At 40.7% G+C, this 21324-nt stretch overlaps 4 protein-coding genes across 9 annotated transcripts in view; 1 reads left to right on the plus strand and 3 right to left on the minus strand.

Annotated features, from left to right (window-relative positions):
- Positions 1-362: 362 nt before the first annotated feature.
- On the minus strand, positions 363-3968 carry LOC129189978 (cytochrome b-c1 complex subunit 8). The gene is made up of 3 exons (XM_054792227.1): positions 3848-3968; positions 3062-3221; positions 363-533 (listed from the first exon to the last, which is right to left on the minus strand). Exons 2-3 carry the CDS (start codon positions 3213-3215, stop codon positions 439-441), a joined length of 249 nt encoding a protein of 82 aa, XP_054648202.1. The 5' UTR covers positions 3216-3221; positions 3848-3968; the 3' UTR covers positions 363-438.
- Positions 3969-4609: 641 nt separating this feature from the next.
- gdf9 (growth differentiation factor 9) lies at positions 4610-7320 on the minus strand. Its single transcript, XM_054792038.1, has 2 exons — positions 6924-7320; positions 4610-5743 (listed from the first exon to the last, which is right to left on the minus strand). The coding sequence occupies exons 1-2, from the start codon at positions 7291-7293 to the stop codon at positions 4845-4847; spliced, it is 1269 nt and encodes a 422-aa protein (XP_054648013.1). The 5' UTR covers positions 7294-7320; the 3' UTR covers positions 4610-4844.
- Positions 7321-8423: 1103 nt separating this feature from the next.
- On the minus strand, positions 8424-12352 carry sowahab (sosondowah ankyrin repeat domain family member Ab). Its single transcript, XM_054792039.1, has one exon. It carries the CDS (start codon positions 12284-12286, stop codon positions 11090-11092), a length of 1197 nt encoding a protein of 398 aa, XP_054648014.1. The 5' UTR covers positions 12287-12352; the 3' UTR covers positions 8424-11089.
- An 822-nt stretch (positions 12353-13174) lies between these two features.
- Positions 13175-21324, plus strand: part of LOC129190165 (septin-8-A-like) — a 12251-nt gene continuing 4101 nt past the window's right edge. For 2 of the 6 annotated variants that reach the window (XR_008572946.1, XM_054792631.1), the window contains exons 1-9: positions 13176-13435; positions 15759-15873; positions 15967-16162; positions 16332-16518; positions 16601-16762; positions 19093-19189; positions 19264-19432; positions 19926-20058; positions 20131-20318. Coding sequence is in view for 5 of the 6 variants with exons in the window: in XM_054792631.1 (XP_054648606.1) it covers positions 13376-13435; positions 15759-15873; positions 15967-16162; positions 16332-16518; positions 16601-16762; positions 19093-19189; positions 19264-19432; positions 19926-20058; positions 20131-20318 (1307 nt within the window). In the remaining variant the exon portion in view is untranslated. Of the gene's footprint in view, positions 13440-15758; positions 15874-15966; positions 16163-16331; positions 16519-16600; positions 16763-19092; positions 19190-19263; positions 19433-19925; positions 20059-20130; positions 20319-21324 lie in introns of all 6 variants that reach the window. The other 4 variants (XM_054792630.1, XM_054792633.1, XM_054792629.1 and 1 more) reach the window with 4 other exon arrangements.

Genomic DNA, 21324 nt, shown 5'->3' on the forward strand with positions numbered 1-21324 from the left:
GAGACAGGAACATGGTGCTGCGCCGCACACAGGTCGTGAACAGCATTGCAGCAGTTTCCGCCATGTTGCTAAGGTTGGAAAGCTTTAAATGCAGTACAGTCAGTACACCATCTAAACCCAACTTTAACAAATCAAATTTATCATTATCACTGTACTACTGCTGAACATGTACCGTGACATTTAAGTTGCTTTTGTTACATTTATACAGTACTGCGGTGCCTCCTGGTACACATCCCAAACACATAAGGGTGTAAAATCATAACCATTCCTCACAATAATGAAAAAGAGTGTGCTCCACATGAGTGCAAACTAAACAAAACGTTCCTAACAAAAATTACAAGCCACAACAAATTCAGTCTGAATTGATTTCACATAAATACATTTCCATTTTTATTGGTGAAACAGAAGCAGCGTTAACAACAGGGATAGCTGGAGAGTTTATTCATCATTCTCGTAGTCAGCAGGATTCTTCCTCTTGCTCTGCTTGTGGACGCTGTTTCCCCACGTGTACGTCACGTACATGATGGTCATTGCTGCAAAATAAAAATAAAAAATCGTGGCAGGATGTGGATTAGCTCACATTTTTGCATAGCTGTGAAACAAGAGAATATATATCCTTTATAAATTTAGTGAGATAAATTAGGGTGTCAAAGCAGCATATTCACAAAACAGACACAAGTGTATATATTTAAATGCAATATCAGAACTGTCAACATGTACGCATTTTTCATACTCAGCACCCATTTTGACACTTAAATACGCTTTGTACACATCGCTGCTCTCCAGGCATGCATTTAGTTCAGTTTGTGTCTGAAAGCTTGTTCGCCTAACACTCAGAGGCTATGTTCACACTGCAGGTTATGATGCCCGATTCAGATTTTTTGTTAAAATACAATCTTTTTCATGTAATAGTTGACAGTTACCAAAAAAAATTGACTCGTATCTATGTGTAATGTGAACACAATGCATACGGGAAGTGACGCGCAAGCGCACAAAACATGACGTCACACGTGTGACTAAGTTAACGGAAGGAAACATGGCATCTAATCCTGGCAACTTTGGGGCAATTTCAAGGATTTTGTGCAACCGGAGTCAACAATTTCTTAACCAAATTATTTTACATAAGAGATAATTGAAGGAAGAGGGCGGGAACTTTGCTGTGACATCTGTTCAGAGGAGTGTGTGGCTGGATGTCAGAGCCAGGAGTGGTGGGACATTGACGTGAGCTGCTTGGCTGACACTAATTTTGCAAATAAATTTGCATTACAAGAACTTTTGCCTACAACTGTGAGTACTTTCCCTCAACTCTCGCACGGCAACAAGTGCCTTCTGATGACCTATAGGTTGGATATAAGCAGCCTGAACGTTCAGGCTGCAGTTGCATCAGATACATATCGGATTTATAGCCACATTTGGAAAAAAAAAAAAAAAAAAAAAAAAGAATTGTTCTGCTCACACTGACATAAAAAAAAAAAAATCAAATACCGGTCACATATCACAAAAAAAATAAATTAACCTGCATTGCAAACATCGCCAGAGTTAGGCCTGAATTATGTACTGTGCTTGAATGCATCGTCACAACAGAACATGGACTTCAGGAAATACTGCTCCAGCACAAAAAAAAGAAGCCACACACAGAGTTGTTCATTGTTCTCTGAGTGCAATATATCAATATATATACACACAGCACTGGAAAAATCTAAGAGACCACTGCAAAGTTATCTTTTCTCTGATTTTACCGTGTGTTTGAGAAGCAATGAACATTTTTATTCTATAAACTACTGACATTACTCCCAAATTCCAGACAAAAATATTGTCATTATTGCATTTATTGGATAGGAAATGAAAAATGGTTCAAAAAAAAAAAAAAAAAAAAAAAAGATTGAGAACTTTGTTTCTTTGCATTATGATATTTTAAACAACCCAGTACTCATGTTTTAACTTTAAGAGTTCAGAAATCAATACTTGGTGCTTTCATGCTCTACACCAACCAAAATTTGAGGTGATATCTTTTACAAATGTATTCAAATGAGTAAGTTTGACGCTTATGTTGTACATCAAGAGTGTTTAATATTGAAGATTTCTTTTATATTGTGTGCTAAATGAGAGTTGGTCTCCTTACATGGTCCTGTGACTAACTGGCGCTTTCTGAACTGCAATTTGTTTCCTATCTTGATGCAGTAAATTTCCCATATGCAGGTACTTATGTTTGTTATTTAGAAAGATTGTCGACACGGACCGTAAAGGCTGTGATCTCGGCGTGTACATTATTATTTCCTGTGTGTATACACGACTATTTATACAGGCCGTTTATTGGAGTGTTTTTTTTTCTTAACAGCGACAGGGTCTATATAGTGTAGTGTCGCCGAGAGCACTTCCTGTTTACCCGTGTACTTTGCTGTACATGCTTAGAGCTCACATAGTTGTTGGTTAGTCTGCATGATTCGTTGGTAGTGTCTTGTCTGTTGTTATCCACCTATCACATTGCTGTGTGATGTTTTAGCTCTTTTATGACACCGTGAGTAGGATTGGTACGTGAAGTGCTGACCTCCCGAGATTCCAGTGGGGTTGAGAGGTTCATTGTGAGCCGCGTTGTTGCTCCGCTTGCAAAATAAAGAGTTACCTCTTCCTCACCGCCACAATGGACAACTTCTGGTACTCACACAGGTACTATATTTTTGAGTCCCATCTAGTGGTTCAAATGTGAATTACACCTCTCATGACAATGAAAAAAATTGTCTAAAAATGCCGATATCGTCAATAATCGACGATCATTCATAGCACAATTATCAACCAGCAAAATGTGTTATTGTGACAGGCCTAGTCATACAGTAACCCAATTAGGAAAAGCAGTGTAGTATATGGATGGATAGTTGGATGGCTTCCTATTGATTTCTTCTTTACATCACTTGGGATAAAAGTTGCCTGAAAAAAAATTGTGTCCATGCCATGTTAATTTAGGTAGCCTACTGCAGTCAATGTTATTGGTTACAATGACACTATAATGTAAATCCCCAGCCCGCTAAAAAGTAAAGGAAAGCGTAGATGAAATAAAACTCACGAGGGGCGACTTTGAAGAAAGATGAAGTGAACCTCCTCCACACATTGGGGATCCCTTTGGAGAAATAGTTGGGGAAAGCCCTCTGCTCAAAGGGAGACAGACTGTATGTGATTACATGTCTGATCCTGGCCAAGTCTCCAAAGTGGCGGCCCATACTGATCTGGAAGGCAACAAAGAGGGGTCAGTGAACTGGTAAAGTTGGAATTTGTAGCTGACTTGTGCTCTCAACAGCCAAACTGCTAGCGATTCTGTGTAAAGCGAGTCAAACATTGTTTCGACATGCACTAACTATACCGCTTAAAAAAACTTGATACATTAAAATTACAACACAATGGCAGTGGCGTGGGCGTAATTAAGAGAAAAATCATTATAGTTGTGTGTATATATATTTAAAAGGCGACTGCAAATTTTAACACTGATTTGCATCAATCAAGCTCCTGTTTGAAACGTGAGTAAACTTAACAAATCTGTGCCAGAGACGGAATGCGTCTGACAACAATACAATAAACGCCGATACTTCATCCCACACTCAACCAGTTTAACCAAGATAGCGTTAATGTTAAAAGATTGCTAAACAAAAGTCGTGCTACCTAAATATTAGCATTAGCATGGGTGGCCTGGCTAAAGTACAAACATTAGACCTTGAGACATTTCCTCCACTAACGTTAAAAAAACACCAACTAGGTAGCCTTTTGCGGCGCATGGTGATTGGTATGTCAGACAATCGTCGAATTTAGTTGCAAGACAACCAAAGTAAAGCATTAGTAGTGTGACATTGAGGTTTACCGTGCTGCTCCTCGTCGTTTCTCAAAGGCTTGTGTCCTTCCTTCGTCGAGTTAATATTGGATTGGAGCTCCTTTACTGCCATCTAGCGGCCAGGAGGCCACACGCGCAGACTTACTTGCACTCATAAAACGAAAAATATACACACGTAGACGTAGTTGTTTCCATCTTGTGTTAAAACAATGGCACAGTGTCAGCCATTGTTTTATTATTGCATGTAGAAAGACGCCAAATGTATGCATGCTGTTTGTTTATTCCCCGACTTTTCAGAGCACATATTTTTGTTTGAATATTCTTACGCTGAACACAGACACACAGTGAATTCATATAATTTGCATAAATACACATGACATGCATCTAAGTCACATTCAACCAGTATAAATTCATAGGCATGCAGTCACTCAGTGACCAGAAGTAATAAATACACACTGACACCTCGACAGCTTTCATTCTGGGCATTGTGAAGACAGCTGCCATTCAGGCAACTGTTTGGAATGCACTGGAATAAAACAATATGTAAAAGGTTTAAGATTTTGTGACTGCTTTTTCCTCCTTTTTTGATCCAGAACAGGGCTGCTTGAAACTTGCAAACTGTAACAAATTAAATAATGACAGACCACTGACCCAAAATGAGTTAACAAAAAATAACTTAAAATACAAAATAATATACCACGCATTTCCTTTGTCAAGTGTTTCATATCCAATACCGTATTGCATTAAGTTGAAACACAGGATGAATTTGCATCCTTTCTGATAAGGCATCAACAGAAATGAAATAACCATTATTTTTCTTTTTCTTTACTTTCCACAATGTTAAAATACATTGTTTAAGTAAACACACCTGCTCCAGAGCAAACATCTTATATGCGCAATGATTTTAGAACTTGATGAAATCACCGAGCCTGGTCAGAACATCTTATGTGTTAATAGCACACCAAAGCTTTATGGTAATATTTTCTCCAAAGTGTTCGGGGAGGGTGGGGGCGATTCGGTTGCTGGTTTAGCGACAGGTGCACCGAGTCGCAATCATGTCTTCAAACTCCTTGTACACGTAGGAGCCGTCCTCTTCAAAGATCATGACACTTAGTGGGCTGTAATGAGAGGGAATACACGAGGGCCTTGGCACGGACGAGTCGAGCTTCTCATATATGATGTTTTGCACCATGGTGTGGACAGGGGAACCATAGATGAAGCCAATGGTCCTCGGGCAAATGCCTCGACAGTACCTGGGGTTATATTTGGGTGGAAAAACGATCCAGTGATCTAGCTTGAGCTGGCTAAACCGCACTCTGAAATCATACAAGTCACAATAATTTGTGGAGAATTCAGAGCTCGGAAGAAGCTCTGGCAAGTGGATGTCCAAGCTGGTATCGCCTCTTTTGCTCTTTACAGACTCCCTTTTCTGCCGCCTCTTGGCTCGGACAATTTGAGTGGCCTTGAAAAGCATCTGCTTGCCAAGTGTCTTTGCAGCAGTGGATGGTAACGCCGGCCGAGACACTTTGCTGTCGTCGTGGAGATAAAGCAACAGAGGAGGGGGGCCCACTGTAAACTCCAAAGGACCTTTATGGCCAGTATCCACAGCTTGTTGCTCTTCAGGGCAGACAACATTGACGAGCAGTTGTACGTTCTGCTTTAGGGATTTGGAGAGAGGCCAAAGAAGTAAAGTGACGTCGACCTCCACCCAGTGTCCTCTTCCTGAGTCGTCTGCACTGGCGGTGAAGTTCACAGCTTGGTGGATGCCAGCACACAGCGGACACTTGTTTGAGTGCTCCTGCTCCTTGATGCTCAGGTAGCACACAGAGTTGACACGGTCTGAATTGTATAGCAAGGTCGCCTTCACAAGCTGCTCCTTTTCTCTAACTTGACTGAGGCTGTAGAACAGGTCCAGTTTGTACGTCTCTACAGGAAAATAAGAAAATACAAAGTGCTGCGTTACAATAATAGGCTCATAATTACTTTTCATACTGCAGTTCCACATTTATTTACTCAATTCAGAGCATGCCGGTTGTTTATTTGAAGGGAGCACCTGTTTGAGAGGAGGCATTTATTTCAACTAAGAAAAATTGTTTTTATTTTATTTAAAATTTTATTTTTGATTTATTTAAAAAAATAACCGCATCTCAGCTATGTGATAGAGCTGAATAAGCCTATTAGTATCAACTTCGCTCCTTGCTTTTTTTTTTATATAAATCTTCCAAATATTTCAACTCTCTTCTCAAAGTTTGTAAATAGTATTTTTTACCCAAACCAAATTTAAAAAAAATGACAACTTTATTTTGTTTTTCATATTACTTTTAAAAATAAAGTTCTTAAATGTTTCAACTCCGCTACTAAAAAGTTACGTTTCATCATATTACAAGTTTATTCTTGTCAAATTGCAACTTCTAATTAGAATGTGACTTTTTTTTCTCTCTTAATAGGTATGGCTTTAATCTTGTAAAATTACTGCTGTTTTTTTTTTTTTTAATTTTCCAGTTATTTCAACTTTCATGTAAACTTTCTTCTAATTATGACTTTCCCATAATATTTCAACATTATTCGTGTAACAACTTTTTCAACAACCTCATTTTCCAAAAATTACAACTTTGTTGATTTTTGTATATCATATTACGACTTGGTCTTTTTAAATATTTCTTTATTTCAATTATTAGTCCTCACAATATTACGTTCTCATAAAATTAGTGCAACTTTAATATTTTGACTTTATTCTTGTAAAATTACTGCAGAATTTTCAATTTTTTTTTTTTTTGTAGTTACATTATATTTTTAGAATGTAAAATAAAAAAAATGCCCACCAAGTTGCACTTTGGATGCCCCTACACCTTGTTCATAAATAACCCATACAATAGTTTTGTTAAGATTTGCTCAACTTTCTCATTCAGTCCATCTAACCTGCCAATCGTTCAAAAACACATTGCACTCATGTTCAGTATCGCTGAGTAAATTTTAATACGCAGCTTCTGACCATGTCAAACCTCTCTGGGCTTCCATAGACAGACAATCGACAATACAAGATTTTTTCAATTTTCCTGCCGATGGTGTGTAGACTGTGCAAGAAATGTATCCCGGTTTTGCTCACCTTTACTGCTTTTTGCAAGACATTGCTCCTGTGGCTTGATCAGTCTGACGACGTTGTAGTGCGCACCCCAGTCTAAACTCCTGTGAGCTCTGGACGTTCTCTTGTAAACATCCGTCAAATACTTGATGTACTTGTGCTCAGGTTTGACCTTTTTCCTGGAAGTCGGGTTCCACCCGGCGCCGCCGTGCTCGGACAGAGCTTTGAGCAGCGGGGAGAAGATGCTGTCAGGTGTGTACTGACTCAACTCGCTAATAGCGTGCAGCGCGTCCGTGTGGCCAGCAGAGCATCGAAGCGGCGGCGGGCAGCTACTACTGACCAGCAGCAGGAACATGACAGCGCGAAAACAACTAATAACAACTGATATAAACATTTGATTATTTTATTCATCCAAAACAGAACAACAGAACAGGCCCAAAAAAACTAAAGGGCTTCACCGCCGTAAACTCAAGCTGTGCACACGTACCACTTGCTGATCAGCACGCGCAGGTGTTGTCAATCAGCAATTACTCCTATGACGTCATAAGGCAAGGACGTTAACCAGGAAGTAGCCGTGGAAGCGTAATACCGTTTAAAAATGGTTATATTCCATTAATTATTTAAGCAGCGCCTCCTACAAAGTTGTATTAGCATTTGGCTTATTTGTTCGTGTGTTACTAGTTTTCATTTGTACTTTTTCGTTTTCTTTTCAGTGCTTGTCATCATACACAGTTGTCATCAATTTGCCGTTTAGGTCCTTGTTCAAGAACAGAAAGGTGTCCAAAAGGAAACCTTGAACAGTTGGACACTTGCATTAACAAATTTTGTGAGTAAAGTATGTCTCTATTATTATTTGATTTTTACTTGGAAAAAATCTTTGGTGTTCCTGAGTACCACTAGCTTGAGCCCACGTGCCACCAGTAGTATTAATCTGCAGTCTCGCTAATATAATATTCAGACTATTTTGTTGGCGTCTTGATCCATTTCAGTTTAAACTCTGTATTGACTAACACATCTGCAATATTCAGTCAAACCACCAGAGCGTGCATTTCAATTTAGTTGAATTCTTAATTTGACCTGGAGAGGGCAGAGGTGCACCTTCGTTGCCTCTAGTCCACTGCTGGCAGAGGAAGAAGAAGCTGTTAGGGAACGTATATCTTTTTAGGCGTATTCCATATGTACAAATGTGATCTATCACCACTATAAGGATTATGCATGAGAGGGAATCATTATTTTTAAGAATGCATTTAAAACAGGGGTTTGGGTCATACTACATTTTAAAGACAGTGGTTTAAAAAATAATTACAATGGTTTTATTGATTGAGTGCAATTGATGTTTCAAATTTGGCAGTTCTGACAATACATACATCTTTGCTAACTGGTTTGTGACAAAAAAATCAAAGAAACTACAGAACATTTAAATATTTATTTTCCTGCAAGAAGAAATTGAATTTACACTCACAGATGTCTCTAATGGTAAATGTGTTTGTAAACAAAGGTGTAATATGGAGCCCTGTGATTGACTGGTGGCCAGTCAGGGATGCAGTCCACCTATCACCCCGCGTCTCCGAGAACAGGATAAACGGGAGAACGTTTTTGGCTGGATGTGAATCATGATGCACACTGACTAGTTTGCAGATATCAAGGTAAAGGACAATGATGTTGACTAGCCTTTGGTTGAAAATTATTTTGAGCTACGATGTTCATCATGTCATTAATTTTATTTGGGTCTATCGTAACTGGTTTGGCTGCGGGACTCACCATCGCCCCTCGATGGCAAGTGGTGACCCAAATTGTGGGAATTTTTCAACTCAAAGTTCTCACATCTCTTATATTTTAAAGGAACCGTTTTCAACACAGCGTGAGCTGTAGCACTGAGACGCTGTCTCTTTAGGGTGCACTCTTCTCCATAAGATACATCTACAGCTGTGAGTTGGATGAACAGGAAGTTTCCATGTGATGTCCTTCCTCTCCCAGTCAAGCTTGACAGTCACGGCACCTCACGACGGCATAGCAAGCGCATAGCGCGGACAAGAACATAAGGTACATTCACAGACATCAGGTCATTACATTATTTTTTTTCCCAGGCAAAGACCTGTAACCCACTTTTGGGTGCCGACCCACCAGTTGAGAGCCACTGCTCTAATGAATGGTCAGGGAACAACTGATTTAATTATTGAGAACCAAGTATTGCTATGTATTTGTTAGTCCACTTCCAATGACAATATGTCATTCTTTGAACTACAATGAATAATCCTTCAAGTGTTGCTCCTTCAGCTTTTGAGGCTTCATCCTACTTGTCTGCCAGAGAATGGGGCCTATGTTGCCACATGGCCACAAAGAAAATGATCTGATCTGTATAATCAACCGCAACCGCACAAGTCCTCTCAAAATGAAAATGTCTGCTTCAAATACGCTTAATGGAAAACATGTTTAATCCGAGTACAAAAAACAAATCCATGACAGTAAAATCATGACAATCAACTAAAAGTATAAAAAAACAATTGAACTACTTTCTAACAAAATAATAAATATATTCTATAAATACACACTGTACAGACAGCAAGAGCTTGCAACAAGTGCTGGACATTTGTATTTTAGGGAGCTTGCAACAAGTGCTGGACATTTGTATTTTAGGGATCTAAGTTATACCCGCCTGTCGCCCGAAGTCAGCTGGGATAGGCTCCAGCATGCCCCCGCGACCCTAATGAGGAAGAAGCGGTATAGAAAATGGATGGATGGATGGATGGATGGAAGTTATAACTAAAACTACACATCGTTGTAGACAAACACAGTATATCTCACCTGAACATCTGAATTTTCACTTGCATTCTAATACTTCTAATACTCCAAATGGATGAAAGTACAATAAAAGGGTAGCTATACCGAGTGGTCCTTTCACAAACCAGTGACACACCTGTCAGATTTAGTAGAGAGATAACAATTTTGGCCTATATTGAGATCTCATGTATTGTTATAAACACTGGAAAAGTAAAAGTTCAATATTATGCACAACCGACTTTTTAATGATATTATAACATGTCCCTAGAGCCTGTTTACGATGACCAAATGTAACAACAGCATGAAGGAAAAACCTTTGTAAAAGGAAGGCTTCACTGCACATCTTAAAACAAAGCCTGCAGCTATGTTACAGACGTGAGAGCTGTAAGTTTGATCATTTTGGGCAGGTGGTCCAGTGAATATGCTAACCTAGCATGATGTTGATGTTAAAATGTGACTGTAATGTTAGCACTGTACTGTAGCTCACAAATCTATGATCGTATTACTAACATTTGTGTCCTCCTGTCCGACTCTTTAATATCGTAATGCTCATTCGCATTAAAGCTACAGACATGTGTTCTTTTACTAAAAGCACCTTTAAACTGTCCAAGGCTGCGTTTACACTGCAGGGTATGATGCCCAATTCAGACTTTTTTGTTAAAATCTGATCGTTCACATCACAAAAAAACAAAAAAAGCGACTTGTCAATGTGAACGCAAAGCGTTTGGGAAGTGCATGCACAAAAGCGCAACGTCACACATTTTGTTTACTGAAGTTGTTATGGAAGTTGTTTAAAATTTAAACAATTAAAAAAAAATAATTTTCAAATAACAAGAATATATATTTTTTTTAACATTGGCGAGTACCTTTATCCAAGTCTCAGTAAGCATGGCAAAACACGCCTTTCGATGACATATAGGTCAAATTAGATTTATATCTACATACAAATGAGGCCTGAGTCGCATTTGAAGCAATCGGAATTGCACTGTTTACATTGACATTCCATACAGGTCACATATGAGCAAAAAACTCGGAATTGACCTGCAGTGAACATAGCCTAAATTTCAGCGTCAAGGACAGATTTTGGACAACACACTTCCCATAAACTACAGCCGGAGCTCTGCGTCTTATAGTAAAAAAAAAAAAAAAAAGTATAGTATGGGACCGGCTGAATAGTTAAGCTCTTCGGTACATTGTGGAAAGTGGTTCTCTAATTTTTTCACGATCCTACTAATTACCAATACATTTTTTCTTCGCTCTTGGCTGAGATAACTACTGTACAATAAATCCAACGGGACATCAGTCACTGTGGGTCACTATGTCCCCTGATAGTGCCCAATGAAGAGCCACATGTATGTTTTGTGAAACATACAGTGTTAGCTTATGTTTGTGACAAGCAATGACTCTGACTAGTCATGAGTGAGCCTTGTTGCATGCTTTTGTTTCCTGTGAGGCTGGAACAGCTTACTGATCGTGTTGAGACCCTTAGCTTGCTCCTTGTAATCCTCGTCATCAGTCTTGTCCCAGTATTTGGATAGCTGCATGCCTCCCACGAGGGCCCTGACCTTCTCTGAAGCAGCTTCTCCCAGGTAGTGGTGGGCCTTCTTGCCATCATTGTCTCTCTCATTGACACTGGCTCCATAACGCTGCACCAGCAGAAGCATGACCTCCGTGTGGCCGTGTATGGCGGCGATGTGCAACGGCGTGTAGCCCCCGTGGGCTTTGCTGTTGATGTTAACGTGTGTGCCTCTCCTCCTGGATATGTCCATCAGCTTGTGGATCATGTCGGTGTTGCCGTCCTTGGCGGCCCAGTGCAGCGCCGTGAAGCCTGACATGAAGTCCTTCTTCTGAGCAAGGCGGCCATCCTGGAGGAGCATGGCGTGGACGTGCCCCCACAGCCCGGCAGCACACTTCACGAGCCACTCGTGGGCCAGGGGTTCCAGAGGCACCGACCCACAACACTCGGCTTCCTCCACCAGCCTCTGGCTCTTGTTCTGGCTCCCTTGGAGAAGGCTTGGGGGCTGCACATCATCTGCCTCCATGTTTGCCCACCTTTGTGGAGCTTCATTTTTATTGCACACTGGAAGTTGAGCATCCAGACAAGATCTTGCGGTGACTTTCTCTGGAGGTGTGGACACTTTAGGTGGAGAGGTGACAGCAATAACGGCAAACACAGCTCCTGATGCTCTGCCCACTTGATCTCCACAAATGTTCAACACTTGAACTGTCGTGTTGGACGTACTTCTTTGCAAAGTCCCGTGAAGGTTCATGTGTGAGGGGTAGCACACGTTATTGTTATTGTTCTCCAAGTCCGAATAAAGTATTTGAGCAGCATCGAGTCGAGTAGAAGTGGAGTTTTGACTGAGCTCATCTTGCACCACAAAGTCCTGGTAGCGTTTCTTCACCGCCACGAACTTGACTCCGTCTATCTGGCGCACCACCGCCACGCTGTTGACCAACTTCTTGAAAAGCTCCCTATTGTGTTGCTTCGCAGCGGGAGCGCCGCTGTGGATGAGGCCGCCGAAGTGGTTGAGCAGCTCGGCGTTCCTCACTTTGCCTCCCCGCTCCAGTAAAAATGACAATACGGACTCTTGTGTCAAAGCCATCGCGCTGCAGCCCAACTGGACGTGAGGAGAAATAAAGCCTCAAATACCGAGGGATTATCTCCCAGTTTGTCCTCCTCCAACCTGCCGCTTCCGGTGCCGGGATAATAGAGGCGGGTCGTTTCAAATGTCGATTGCGTCGATACTAATAGCGGTATCAGTATCGGATATATTGTCACATTGTTGCTATTGATATGTATATATTGACTAACTCGGGGAATAAGTAGTTGGACATGGGCTGGGTTGGAGGCAAAAAGCCAAAGGATTTGAATGTGAGGTAGTAGTAGAACGCAATAAAGGCCAAATCACAAAATGAGTTTGAACATTTTCAATGTATCAAAGTATCGGTATCTGCAATAATCCCCGTGTTTACTTGGTATCAGATTGATACCAATATATGGTGTATCGCCCACTCCAACTGGATAATTAATTCAACATCCCAATCCCCTGGCTTTTTTTTTAAATAATGTCTCTCCCAACTAGACGTGCCATGCCCAATATTATAAAGATGGAAAAACAGGGTTTGCTTTGAAATGTACAAAGTGTCAAATGGCTAATATTTAGACGATAATAATTATAATGGTACAACCAAATTATGTATTTGATATTATGTAAAAACGAAAAGTAGCTCCATGATCAAATAACATCCAATACAAGTGCTCTGCCATTGCAAAGATAATCACTATGTGGATTATATTAGTGCAATAATATAATATTAATAATAATATTATTGCACTAATATATTAATAATATTACTGTATTTCATTGTATACAGGTTTACTTCATGTTGTGCCCCATGAATGAACATTGTTTCTATTCGTAAAATAAGGTTTAACATACTGTTTCTAATTGAGCATGGAGGGCAACAGTTTCGACCACTCCATATTTGTGTGTCAGCCTGTTTCCCATGGCAACAGCTACATCCAGAGGCCCTGGCTGGGAATACAGTTATTTTATAGGATTAGCCTGTAAGTACAACAACCTCCACTAGCTTGTGGACTAGTACAGTGGAAGGAGGGCTGTCATGTCCTCCAGCACCGACGGGGTGTTGCCTCCGAGTGGCCATATTTAAGAGCAGCGTGCGTTTGTGTAATGAGGAGGGACGCCGATACACTTGTGACGATGGCTGCCAGCGAGGTGGATGTTTTCGCTGTGAGTATCCATGACCATGTACAGCATGCATTGTGGTGTGTTATTCGAGTTTAGTTTAGTAGTGCATAGAAGCGTGCATGCAACAAGGAGCGGCTGCGGTGTTTTGAGTGTGCGCAATGACTCGGGGATAAATGCGGATTTTCTGCTGCGGCTGCTCACGGAGAAAAGATGCACTGTGCAGAAAGGGAGACACCTTTTATTGCGCATGAGTCCACGCACGCTGGCCTGTCCTACACATGTGCGTGTAGACCTGAATGCGTCAACACTTGGAAAGCATACATTAGAATGAAGCAAGCAGCAGCACAGCTAAGAGGATCAGTGGCAGCCCAGTCAAGTGACTCGCTTTAACATTCAGCATTACATTTTTATAAGACATTTTTAAGATGATGCTTTGCCACAGATAGAGTGTGGTGAATGTGGGATGCTGGACTGTGGGGATGGCCTTATGGGTACCACCAGGGTAGCAGCTTGGATATCCTCCCATCCAGTGAAATAACATCCAGATAAAGAGCTCTTTGTGTGTGTGTGTGTGTGTGTGTGTGTGTGTGTGGTAAAGAGGCCTAGACAGATGAATCTTGTATTGAACACATCCCAACCCTCATGTTGAGCCCAGCGTCCCCACCAAAACCATCACACTTGCGCCACTATGCATGCAAATGTTGCAAGTCAATTGCACTATTGTGCAAGACAACATGGCCACACTATTATGACATGACGTACACAATCTATAGAGCTGCATTCAAACTTTTGCCTTTACAAAGAGAAGTCCTGAAAGTCCGTCAGGACTCTCAGAATCTCCCTATCCCTTCTCTCTCTCTGCCCTCTGTGGGGTTCCTTTTTTTTCTTTAAAGGTACCTTATTATGCAAAATGGAATGATGTTCTAACAGGAATATGTGAGACAAATCTATCATCTCCCTCACTTCTTTTGAGAGAAGAGGTGCTCAAACGACTGTTTTTGAAGTTCTGGGATGTCATGAAGATAAAACCCTCCTTCCTCTGACCCACCCCTAGCTAGATGAGCCTACCCAGTGTATACACCTACCAATTCACGCAGGACAGCTTTGTAAAAAAAAAAAAAAAAAAAAAATCCCAAAAGGCTCCGCTACACACTTAAAATAAAGCTTGGAGCGCTGCGAACTACAGCTACAGACATGGGAGCTGTAAGTTTGATCATTTTGTTTTGGTTCAGCAACAGTGCCAACATTTGTGTCCTCCTGTCCCACTCCTTATGTTGCTGTATGTGATATATGGCATCTATTATGTTGGACAAGTGTTACAGTTTACTGTAAATTCCAGACTGAAAAACAAATATAAAGTGATGGTAAAAAAAAAAAAAATAGACGGGACCACGGTAGATTCCAAAAGTTGAATAAAGTTTGATAATGTGGTGTGCTGTCCACATACGGCCATGTTGTTTACATCTTTTATTTAGCTTACTTCCTGACCATCCATACTGTATGCTGAATACAGTTGACATATCGCACCATGCCAATTGGTGGTGGACTAGGGTGTCTATGATTCACAGCAAACAGACTTGACTATGATGTGCTGCGTTGAATGATTAGATTAGAAAACGCCAACGTCAGTGTACACTCTGGAACGGAGCTAGCCACCTGCCATGGGCGGGCAAGGTGCATCCGAGCAGCCTCTGCGCTGCCACAGAGCCAGGGAGTATAGAGCGGGGGATATCCACCCACCGTGGCCGAGAAAGCGCTTTAGTCAGACACAAACATGGCACTCTCTCGGCCAGTTAGCAAGCGATTTATTTTAAAATACAACTTACAATGAACAGGCTAATGTGGTTGCTGTCTAATCATTGTCTAATCATCAGTGAAGTCAGATATCGGTGTTATCCGGCTAGTTATAACTCACGAAAACCAACAATTAAAAAGAAAACATGGCGAATAATTACATGGAGTAGCAAATGATTGAATATACAGTATAAGAAACCATGACTGATGTTACTGTGAAACTCAATAATTATGCGTAATTACTTACATTTATATGTTTCTTTCGGTCTCTGCGCTTCTGTCTTCTCAGCTGGTGTTGTAACTCCGCCTACCCCTTCGTTTCAAGTGTGGTCAGGAACCAAACTTGTTTTCAAGGGGTATGTACCCCTTAGCATGTACCCCTTACCCCTCGGTTTAGGGAGAATTGGGACACCACTTGATTCTCGCGAACGCGCAAAACATAGGGGTAAGGGGTAGAATTGGGATTCAGACTAACTTTACATAAGTTTGGATAAGCAGAAGAAAATGATGGGTGGATGGTTTATTTTTTTTTTAGAATGTCCTGTGTACCATTTGTTGTCCTTGACTCCAGAATGAAGACAAACGAACACTGGAGCTCGGGGGCCATGTGGGCTTTGATAGCCTCCCAGATCAATTGGTCAGCAAATCAGTTGCACAGGGCTTCAGCTTCAACATCCTCTGTGTAGGTAAGTCCAAATATCACATGTGAATTTTGAATTATAAATTGGAAATCACCCTCACTTCCCCACTTGCCATTTCTATGTGTGCTTCTCCTACAGGGGAGACAGGGATAGGCAAATCCACCCTAATGAACACGCTTTTCAATACATGGTTTGAAAGTGAAGAAGCCAGCCACTATGAGAAAGAAGTGCTTTTACAACCACAAACATATGACCTGCAGGAGAGCAACGTCAACCTCAAACTGACCATCGTGCACACTGTCGGCTTTGGCGACCAGATCAACAAAGAGGAAAGGTGATTTGCGGCCTGAGAAGCTGCATTTTGTTAGAGGGTATTGCATAAGTGCAGGGCATGTTAAGTTAACTGGAAAAACATTGCAAGAAATAGCAGCGTTACAGACAAAAAAAAAAACAAAACACTCAAACAGGAGGGTTTGTGTTTTTCCCTTTTTTTCCCCGTGCAGCTATAAACCCATACTGGAGTACATTGATGCTCAGTTTGAAACATACCTTGAAGAGGAGCTAAAAATAAAACGTTCCCTGTGCAATTTCCATGACACGAGAATCCACATCTGTCTATATTTCATCGCTCCCAACGGCCACTCCCTCAAGTCGCTGGATCTCGTCACCATGAAAAAGCTTGACAGCAAGGTGACCTGCACAGAATGGGATTTATTTGGTTTCAGTTGAAGTTAGTGCAATTATTCAATTACCGGTTGATGTTTGCGTGCAGGTGAACGTCATCCCTGTCATTGCAAAGGCAGACACTGTATCCAGGAGCGAACTGGACAAGTTCAAGATCAAGATTATGAGCGAGCTGGTCAGCAATGGAGTGCAGATATACCAGTTTCCAACAGAGGATGAGGCTGTGGCTGAGATCAACTCCTCTATGAATGTGAGACACACACACACACGTAATGTGATGTGTGGTGTTTTGTTCAAATGTGGGACACTCGCTAGCTCACACTAAGACCAGGAGACAGATTGTTCATCTTTTATTAAGAGCCTAATTAATGGTCACCTCGGCAACCATTCCTTATTGTGGAGGTTCTATGGTATATTAAAAAAAAAGTTCACACTAACATTCAACCTTGTATATGGTTGCAAAAAAAACCTTCTTTTTATGGCTGGTACTTTAGTTTTGCTCTAATGTTAAAAAAAGACAGATGTTGTTAGAGAGTGGAGAGGATGTTTCAATTTAAAGAAAAGCCACTAGATGGACTAGTGGTTACTGTAAAAATTTGGGGTTAAGAGTAGGGGTGTAATGGCACATGTACAGTCATCCCTCGTTTAGCGCAGTTAATTGGTTCCAGATCTGACTGGGATAAGTGAAATTCCGTGAAGTTGGATTCAATATTAACAAACTGAATATTTTAGTAGTTAGAGCATAGAAATCCAGTTTATGACTTTCTGAGTATGTTTTTTAACATTATTATAGCCTTGTAGACATTAAATAACATGAAATATGAAATAACACCCGTATGGTCACCTTTACACTCTCTGTTTACACCACATTGCTAATACGCAAGCTACGGGATCACTGCAGGGACACAAGAGACGGCCGCCGTTTAAACATACTACTGAGCTGACTAGTCAGCCTCAAACTTATTGATTCTAAACATAAGAAAGGTTATCAAATGGAGTGGGGAAGAAGGACAAAGTAAGCAGCCAAAAACCTACCACTTACAGATGTCATGTCAGACTCTTCATCCATGGCTGACTCCATGCAGTGTTAAGGTAATGTAATGTAAGGTAATGTCTCATCAGTGTAACATTACTGATGCCTCGTGACCAGATTACTACATATAACTTGTAAATGCAGGACATGTGGCACAGAAGTGGAGATATTGGCAGACGAAAACAGCCTTTGGTCATTTGCATTTAAAAATAAGGGAAAATGTACAGAAAATAAGGGAAATCTCCCTCTCTTTGAGAAAATTCACCAGAAAGTATTTCAATGGGAGGGCGACAGAAAGAAGGGCAAAATACGGGAGTTTTCCGGGAGAAACAGGAGGGTAGTGCCAAGGAGAATCAAGAGCCTGGAGACCCTCTTCCATCATTAAAGTCTCCTGTTTTTTAACACAGTGGCTAAGACGAAAGCAGTGTGTTTTAGTAGAGATGGAGAATGGGGCTTCAAGTTAGAACTATTAATACTGCACTTCAGCAAATGAGGAACTTTAATTTCCCAAAAATAAAATAATTCACACTGTTCAAACTATTATTGTTGCACATGCACTTTCCTAAAAGGAAACACTGTATACTATTTCATCACATTCTGTCATATAAGTGGAAAAAGAAGTTAAAACAAAATGTCGCTCACCTTTTAGTGTGCCTGGGAGGTGAGTCACTTTTCCTCGTTGCCATCACAGGCACCCATCTGCAGTGGCATCATAAAAACACAAAAAAAGCCAAGGAAAAAGCAAAACATACACAAGGAGTTGATCCTTTGGATGCACACTAAGCCCAAGTTTGACATGATTTGCTGAGCTTTGTACGCCAAGTTTTGTTTTTCCAGATAATTTTGGTCAGACTCCAAATTGTACAACTTTAGAAGCATTCAACTGTATTTATTTACCATACTCACCCTAATAGGATATAATTTTCTTGCATAGAACAAAAGTCAGAAAAACAAAGGTCGTCTTAATTACGGGGTCAAAAGATTTGTACATGCAAACATACAAGTGATTCCAAATGACTTCTCTCCAAGTGAGTCAGAGCTTTTCTTGCTGGCACTCACGTATACCACTGACCTGTAGAGATGCGACACAAGAGACCCACTGTGTAAAAAAAAATAGTCTCGAAGGTCAAAGATAATGGTGATTGAGTAGAGTCATCAAACAACTCTCGAGCAGCAAATAAATATGATTGCACTGATATGAAGAACATAATATTTTTTTAAGTTATCTTTGATTTGGGTGTGGAAAAAGAGGGGTTGTCTTATATACAGTATATTACTGTATACATTTTTTGCTCATATTTAGTTTAACTTTGCCTTTCTCGTCATCAAATAAGATAATAATTTATTTAGGGCCGTAACAATATATTAGATTGTTTTCTTGGGTGCAGGCTTTAGAAAAGGTTGAGGAATTAGTCTGTATGATCTCTTGGCTCTAGTATCATGTCTTTTTCATGTGAATGGTAGCTGCCATTATGTTGTGTAATGAAGCTCTTCAGTCATCAACACAGCTCAGTGACTCAAACAGTGCTTTGAATGTTCCATGACAGACGCACCTACCTTTTGCTGTGGTTGGCAGTGTGGAAGATGTCAAAGTAGGCAATAAGACGGTCAAAGCTCGACTGTACCCTTGGGGATCAGTACAAGGTGAGTCTTTGACGACAGCATTGTCGAAGATTTTCAGTTGACACATCCCTTTTGTTCATCTTTTTGTCCGCCAGTGGAAAATGAGAACCATTGTGATTTTGTGAAGCTGAGGGAGATGCTGCTGCGTGTGAACATGGAAGATCTCCGTGAGCAAACGCACACGCGCCACTATGAACTCTACCGCCGCTGCAAGCTAGAGGAGATGGGCTTCAAGGATGCAGACCCTAACAGCCAGTCGTTCAGGTGAACTAAGACCACCCTTGTCACTGTTTAGTAGGGGTGTCACAAGACACACAACCGAGGCGAGATGATGCACGAGATTGGGTCCACGAGAACGAGACGAGATGAGATTTTAACATGAACTTTAAGGAAAGTACAATGAAAAAAGTGCAAGTGCGTTTTGAAATGTTTATTGGCCCACAAATTTACACTAACGATGTTATTGTCAACATTTTTTGAGAACAAATAACTTTGTTTCATTGACGTTATGATAATATATAACAATAATGTATAACAATACGCGATTATATCATAATAATGCTTAATAGTGTTTCCTTTAATGTGTCATCTTTTACTTTCAGGTTGTGCAATTGCCGTTTGTGGCATATATGTTCACGTCTGTCAAACTTTTGCAGCATTTCTGCAAAAGTATTTCTAAAAGCATTTCTAAGGGTTGTGCTCCAAATGCTTTGAACCAGTTCACAACCATAATAAATATTTTCACCCTGATCTACAGCCTGCAGGAGACGTACGAAGCCAAGAGGAAGGAGTTCCTGAGAGATCTGCAACACAAGGAGGAAGAAATGAGGCAGATGTTCGTCAACAAAGTAAAGGAGACCGAAGCAGAGCTGAAAGAAAAGGAAAAAGAGGTGATGATTACCACAAATGACATGAAAAAATGTGAAAAGTATGTCCTGATTCGATTCTGTTTTGGCGTTTAGCTCCACGAGAGATTTGAGCAGCTCAAACGGCTGCACCAGGAAGAAAAGAGGAACCTGGAAGAAAAAAGACGGGAACTGGAGGAAGAAATGAATGCCTTTAACAGGAGGAGGGTTGCTGCAGAGACGCTGATGGGCCAGGCTCTCCAAGGCGGCGCTCAGCCTCTCAAGAAGGACAAAGACAAGAAGAAGTAAGTCCCCTTTTTGATTCTTGTTTATTGACCATGTGAACTTACAAAACTGATAATACAGTGGATTGTTTAATGTTGAAAACCCAATGGGTTGCATAATTTGGGCTTTCCAAGAACAATATGCCTATTATTAACTAGCGGTTGACTTCTGTTTACACTTGTCAGACTGTTAAGTAGCAACCCAGCATGGTTTGTGTTCACCATTAGAGCTTCCACTGTAAATTTTAAAATGAAAAGCATATCATGCATGTGATATGGGCAGCATTCTCAATGACTCCTGTATGTGGACGGGACTGCGGAATGTGATTAATGAGGTAGTGACATCCTCCCAGGAGCCATGTATTGCTCAGATACTGATTCAGGGACAGATTGAGAGTGACACTATGTGCCCAGACACAGTAGGATGTGTCACAGTTTGACACAGCCTGATGCTTCTCTCTCTCTCTCTCTGCGGGCTGACCTGCCAGACGGTATCAGGCAAGAGCAATTGTGTTTACATATGACTGGTCTCACCGCTGACACGGATGACCTCACAGTACCACATTATTTTGCACAGGAGGACAACCATATGTCAGGAGGAATTACAGTATGTGCAGGAAAAATGAACACCTGATGGTCAGGATTAAGGTCTGCAAACAGTGAAATATAATAGTATACAAAGGAATTATACCCAGTGCATGCACTATGTTACGGAACAGGTACTTTAAAGCAGGGGTGTCCAAACTTTTTCCACCGCTGGCTGTATACCGAAAAATCAAAGCACACTTCTATATTTTTATATAAAAATATTTGTATTTTTATACAAACATTTTATGAAAAGGCTAAAAAACATAGCATATATATATATATATATATATACACACTGCTCAAAAAAATTTGAGGAACACTTTGAAAACACATCAGATCTAAACTGGGGGAAAAAATTATCTTGAATATCTTTCCTGATAATAGGTGGGTGATGTATTAGTAACAAAATGATGCCACATCATTTGAAAGAAATGAAAAT

Source organism: Dunckerocampus dactyliophorus, chromosome 11, assembly GCF_027744805.1.
Source record: "Dunckerocampus dactyliophorus isolate RoL2022-P2 chromosome 11, RoL_Ddac_1.1, whole genome shotgun sequence".
In the NCBI taxonomy this organism is placed as follows: Eukaryota; Metazoa; Chordata; class Actinopteri; order Syngnathiformes; family Syngnathidae; genus Dunckerocampus; species Dunckerocampus dactyliophorus.